At 47.6% G+C, this 6,881-nt stretch overlaps 1 protein-coding gene across 1 annotated transcript; it reads left to right on the forward strand.

Annotated features, from left to right (window-relative positions):
- Positions 1–228: 228 nt before the first annotated feature.
- PHALS_02358 (sulfate permease family) lies at positions 229–2,052 on the forward strand (the record flags this gene model as incomplete). The annotated part of the gene is made up of 1 exon (XM_024716842.1): positions 229–2,052. The coding sequence occupies one exon, from the start codon at positions 229–231 to the stop codon at positions 2,050–2,052; it is 1,824 nt and encodes a 607-aa protein (XP_024582400.1).
- Between the last annotated feature and the right edge of the window lie 4,829 nt (positions 2,053–6,881).

Consider the following 6,881-nt stretch of genomic DNA (forward strand, 5'->3'; position numbering starts at 1 on the left):
AATTCACAGCTTCCCATGTCTTGGCTCCGTACGCTCTTCATAACGCAATCACATTCTGGAGCCGATGACTGTTTTGAACGCACATGGCAGCAAAGGATGCAGCACTACGCACCTATTTTTCGCTGGCTACCTCAATACAGCATCCAACGTGACCTCAAATTCGATGTTGTGGCTGGAATTACCGTCGCAATGATGCTCATACCACAAGAAGTGTCACTCTCTACGATCATGCATTTGCCAGCGCACCATGGATTATACACAGCTGCATTAGCCCCATTGATCTACGCCATCTTTGGCTCAAGCACTGTATTATCGGTAGCCAGTGGCTCGGAAGTCTCGTTGCTAGTAGGCTCGACGCTCGAGAAGATTGAGAACGAAGACGAACGTGTAGCTACGAGCATTTTTATGGCATTTCTTAGTGGCTGTATTCTACTATTGGTCCGAATCTTCAATCTGAGTCAAATTGCGGACTTTTTCTCGCGTCCGGTTATGGGTGGGTTTATTTCAGCTGGTGGATTGCTTATTATGCTCTCACAAGTGCCGAATGCGTTGGGTCTAAAGTTAAAGTCTCAAGATTTTCCACCCGCTAAAGTGGTCCAGATTCTCGAAAATTTGGGTGATACAAACTTAAACGCTTGTGCTGTGGCTGTTCTTTCGATCCTTTACCTGATTTTAGTGAAAAAGGTAAAAAAGCGTATGTTTCCATCACCAGTGATCATGCAGCTTTTTCAAGTTAAATCGCCTGAGAAGAAAAAGGTCGAGGAAGACGAGAATATTGGACAACGTACATCCAACATTAGACCAGACATGTCACCAGGTCAGCAATCTAGGACATATCAGACTCAACAAACTCCTCAGAACGAGCAGGATGTCCACAAGATAGAACAGTCGTCCAAGTCACTTCCTGCGATGTTTTTCTTGCGCACATTTTGTGATCTCGGCCCTCTCTTTGTCTGTATTTTTGGTGGAATAGTTGGCTATGTACTAGGCCCAACCCACTTAAAACTCACAGGTGAGATCCCTCGTGGGTTCCCTGAGCCAAAGTTACCATGGTACGGCTTTACATCCCATTTAATTAACAGTGACCGCTTTGGTACTATCATGTACCATACTGTCACTGTTTCCATCGTTGTCTTTTTATCAAGTATCGCCATGGCCAAACGTCTTGCTATTCAGCGTGGTGAAGATATAAATACGAAACAAGAGCTCACAGGCATTGGGATAGCTAGTGTCATATGCGGTTTCTTTCAAGGTGTACCCCCCACGGGTGGAATGTCCCGTACTGCTGTAAATTTACAAAATGCTCATACTCAATTAGCATCAATTATCACATGTCTTATTGTGATTTTTGCATTGTACACACTCACGAGTACATTATATTACTTACCAAGCGCGACACTGGCATCAATAATTATTGTGGCAGGTTGGAGTCTCGTTGAATTTCGTGAAGCCAAGTGGTTGTATCATGTTAAACGTGATGAGTTTGTTGTATGGTCAGCGTCATTTGCATCTACTTTGGGTCTTGGTGTACTCAATGGCTTGATTGCGTCTGTTCTCTGTTGTATCCTGGTACTTATGTGGAAATCAAAAGTAGATCCTATTGTTATTTTGGGTGAAATGGAAAATGGTCATTTTGTTGACCGTAACAATTTTCCACAATCAACTCAATTGAGTGATATCATTGCAATTCGTGTTGAGAGATCTCTCTACTTTGCCAATTGTGAGTGTGTACCTCAATTTATTGATCGAGAGATGCAGCGGCTGATCATTTTAGGGATAGATCCTCGTGGTGTGGTCTTGGATACGATTCACATGAATGACATGGATGCCACAACGATTCAAGTGTTATCAGACACACAGGAAAAACTGGCAAAACGAAAAGTGCACTTTGCCATTGCCAATGCCAAAAGTCGAGTAGCTCACATCTTGACGGCTACGAACCTGCCGAAACGCATAGTAGCAGGCGATCCGACCATTTCAGTTGGCGATGCCATTCACATGATACGCGAATTAACGCAATTTGGCAACAAGTCAACTAACAATTTAGTGTAAAGAAATCGATATTATAATTAATTGAATTGGTGCAAAACTAAATATTGTTAATGCCAACATTGTATTAAAAACAATTCAAGTTGTAGACGCTTTAAGTTATAATACACAAAACGGGCTAAGTACGAATACAGAGACTACGATTTTTTATATAGATAGTTACCATTTCAATGTCATGCTATCCGAATGTCAATTTGGCGTTGTAGGAGTAATCGAAGCTTTTATTGATCTTGGTGAGAATTGGAAGTGCCTTGACTATTAGTGTACACATTATCTAGCTATTCGAAGAAGATAACTTTTCATTATGGACAGTCTTGACCTATGACATTTATTGTTGATTGAAACGGTCGGGATCAAAGCGCGCACAAATGTCTGACTAAAGACTTCTTGTCACCGGAACAAACTACGCGCCTGTCTTTGTCTCCTCCTACATGCATCTTTGTACCATCTATTGCGAGCAATACTTCAATAAGAAGGCGGCCCCGCAGCTGACGACTTACAGGCAGTAAGAAGTAGCGCAAACGAAGATGGGAATGATCACACTAATTACCCGAATCCTTGACTATCACCCGGCATTCAACAACCATATAGTCACACCATTCCCTGCCAACGGAGCCTAGTCTCGGATGCGGCATTTGCTATGCTTCGTCTCAGTTGCTTGCGCACCTCGTGCCCATTCCCTAAGATGGATGGCGTCACGACACTCCACTATAAAACCTTCGGTGATTTATTGGCATTGACTCTGCGCCTCATTTTACGATCCACGCTTGCCCATCTGCAAGCACAAGAGTCACAGCAACTTTTGCACAGTCAAAAGTCAAAGTGATGGTTGACATTAGTCAAGAATAGCCCGCTACGACACTTTGCAGGCCTATACGTGTGTGTATTTTCCGCACAAGCAAAGCGCAAGTCTAGCGGTTGGCTTTCGAAACCCTCAGGTCACCACACCGCAGGAGTATCTAATGACTTGTGGTCTAAGAAAATTTGCACCCTTTCCGAACACTGTATTTTCTGTACTGAATGCTGGCAAAAGTACCAGATATAAATTTTTCGATTTGAGCATCGAGTAATAATTCCGCCGTTCTTATTACGACTTTACAAGCTAGATTAAGTGATGCAGACATCTGACTGAGCTTCGATGAGTGAGAGACGCCGCAAAGTCTAGAGCTGCCGAGGTGACCCACATCGACTTAAGTTCTTGCCGTCGACAGCCTTGCTTATACTTAAAAAAAGCACACGCTTACTAACCAAGAATCAACTTGCATCAAGACTGGGCTATACTCACTCGTTTAGAGCGCGTTGCACAATTCAAGCCCTTTCTTTCGGTAGAGAAAATGAGCGCACTAGAATCTAAGGCAATGTCACCAGGACTATCTTGCTGAAGTATTTTTTTGAAGCCAGAGATTTCATTCCACCTTACCAGATACTGACGCTAGCCTCAATGGTCCGACCGGCCGTCTATCTGTTCAACATTAATGTGGATCAGCCTTTGATCACCGAGCAGGGCCGGCGGAAAACAATCATAGCTGATTCTCGTGAACTCACCCGGTTTCGACGTCATGTAAACTCTTTCAAGAGGCCCCACGTGTGGTCTAGCATGAGAATCGTTATGTGTTCCAAGCCTGCGCAAGATGCCTAGACGCTGCGCTGTCTTCAACAAAAAACAATGCATCGACTGGCTTGTGAGGTGAGGCGAGATATAGCAAATCTAGGTTACAATGAGCACAAAATGAGTTCTCTTCTTAAACTATGGTGCATCCCACGCTACGATATTCATTCGTTAAACGCAGATTAGTCGCAACATAGTCTTTTACAATGCATATGCTATCTGATTATATCAGCTAACAGAATCGATAGAGCGTTTCGACTGCCACAAGTCCATGTAAAGTCATTCTGCCTCTGGCAACTTCATGAAGATTTTGCAAATTTTGACTCTCAGATGTAAAGTCGCGCGGCTGGCCGGAAACGTCTGATTTGAGATTGAAAGAATCCTATCGGCAGAAAATCCAAAGTGTAGCCAAAGTGATATGTTGAAGTGGCGCCGCGTAATGAGAGCTGGACGAGCCAAGGAAACATCAATTGATGACGTGAAGGTGATCAATGGTCTGGAGGGGCGCGTGGGGCACGCGCACAAGCTCGGCGAAGATAAGGAACTGACTCGACGAATGATGACCGGGATCGGTGATTCAAGTATGGCAAGATCTGATTGGGAGATATTTGAGTGCTGAATGTGATTGAATCACATCCAAAACTCCGCCCGCGATCATTCATCTTGTCGGGGCATCGCAGGGCGAAGCTCGAGGGCGGCTGGTGAAGAGGCACAGGGAGCAAGAAGGGCGCGCAGGAAGGCAGCTGCGGACATGTAGGAAGGGCAGATTGTGTAGCTGCTAACTAATTCACTTCGGCATTTGCCCTTCACAACTCAACAGGTTAATAGTCGCACAAGACTTTCAAGCTACAAGACGCCGCCTCGATGTCGACGACGAAGGCCGTAGTCCTCCTGGGAAGCGACAACTACTTGCACTGGGAGTTCGCCATGCGCATGGCGCTGTCGAGGAAGGGGCTGCTGGTTCATGTGAAGACGGTGAAGCTGGAAGCAAAGATGACGGAGGCGTGGCTGCTGAATGAAATGAAGGCGCTCGGTTTAATCGCCGAGGGCATGTCGTTGGAGCATCAGACGAAGATTTGCTCGGCGACCTCGGCGATTCAAGCGTGGGAATTCTGCGGGTGTTTTACAACCGGACCACGATGCACTACCGTGTGGTGACGACTCGCCGACTCCATGAGTTTAAGATGGAGGGAGAGGCGACGAGGGCAAAGCAGTTCGACAAATTCGACGAGATCATCGTGGGTCTCCAATCGCCCGGCGAATCACTGGACGATGCCCGTCAGTTGGTTATATTGCCAAGCAGCCTGCCCAGCGAGTTCGAGTTGACCTCGTCGATCATCAAGAAGTCTAAGGACATCACGCTGATCGAGGTAAAAGGAGAAGTTGCTCAAGGAGTACGAGCGACTGCAAAAGAAGGAAACGTCGGAGCGCTCGTTGAAGGTCACCTCGGATGGTGGCAGGGGCAAGAACGGCAAGTTTGTCAAACGCGGCAGGAATAACGACCGCAAAAACAACGGCGCGTTCCGAGGCAAGTGCTTTTGTTGTGACCAGGACGGACATATGAAGCGGGACTTCCTGAGCAAGGTCGACGGCAGTGACGATGGTGCAGTTTTCGCGGTCAGCGAATCAGGCCCGGTGAATGAGTCAGAAGACTCAGTGATCACCAGTGGCATGTCTAATACTGGACTTGATGTTAGCAAGGACGCCAAGCTGGCTGATCGACAATAGTGCGACGTCGCACATGACGCCGTACCGGGACGGCCACTTTGAGCATGAGGTCGTAAACACGAACATCGAGATGACCATCGCTGATGGTAAGAAGCTGCGCGTGGCGGGAACCGGGTCGGTGCGCTTGAAGGGCATCGACGGCAAGCGCATCCGAATGATGGAGGTACTCCACATTTCTGGCCTCGATCGCTGACTGCTGTCGGTGGGGAAGTCAGCAGGACGCGGGATTAGCCTCGTGGTTCAACGGGATTTGTGTGTTCTCTGGGCCAAGACGAGTTTGATTGCCTCGAGGAAGAGTAGTAAAAAATTAAAGATATTTTAGATATAGATTATACTGGGCAAGGCTTACATGTTGGACTGTCAGCAGGAAATGCCGCGATTCGTCGAGTACAAGGGGTCAGTAAATCAGTGTGAGCTCTACAAAGGGGCCACCAGTGAACTGAAGGTCGAGGGATTCTCGGGCGCGGATTGGGGCAGTAATATTGAAGACCGACAATCGGTGTCGGGGATCATGGCCGTAGTCAGACGTGGTCTTCAAGTCCAACACTCGACGGAGGCGGATTACATGGCACTGAGTCTATGCACTCAAGAAGTACTCTGGGTGCGGGCGATGATCAAGGAACTTGGTCATGAGCAAGTGGGAGCGACTCGCAAATAGGAAGACAACCAAGGGGCGATCGCGCTGGCGTCGAACGCCGGCTACAACAAAAGAACCAAACACGTGGCCTTGTCATCACTTCATCCGGGAGAACGTGGCCAGATAGGCTATTGACGTCAACTATATTGGCACGGAGAAGCAGATGGCGGACATAATGACGAAGCCGCTGGGAAACAAGCGACTTCAGGTACTCCGCTCGGCGAGTGGAGTTCGCGCCAAGCCCGCTGCGGAATAGCGTCAAGTGGGAGTGTTGAAGTAGCGCCGCGTATTGAAAGCTGGACAAGCCAAGGATTCATCGATTGATGACGTGAAGGTGATCGATGGTCTGGAGGGGCGCGTGGGACAAGCGCATGTGCTCGGCGAAGATAGGGAACTGACTTGACGAATGATGACTGGGAACGGCGGTTCAAGTATGGAAAGATCTGGTTGGGAGATACTGGGTTGAGTGTTGGATGTGATTGGATCACATCCGAAACTCCCCCCGCGACCATTCATCGTGTTGGGGTGTCGCAGGGAGAAGCTCGAGGCGGCTGCTGCAGAGACACAGGGAACGAGAAGGGCGCGCAGGAAGGTAGCTACGGACATGTAGGAAGGGTAGATTGTGATCACGCCGATAAAACAGCCCAAAACCGGTTTCTCCAGCGCATAAGATACATTTATCAATGTTGGCAAAGAGCTGATGTTCTGCCATACACGCCAATACCTGTTCCAGGGGTTCGAGATGAACTTGATCAATCGGTCGGTCTGTTTCGGGTTTCTAATGGGCAAAGATGGTATCAAATTACGTCGACGCGAGCGATCGCAATGAACAGAATAAATGCGTAACAAGACGGCTAG

This window comes from Plasmopara halstedii (assembly GCF_900000015.1).
Source record: "Plasmopara halstedii genome assembly, contig: Scaffold_1898, whole genome shotgun sequence".
Taxonomy (NCBI): Eukaryota; Oomycota; class Peronosporomycetes; order Peronosporales; family Peronosporaceae; genus Plasmopara; species Plasmopara halstedii.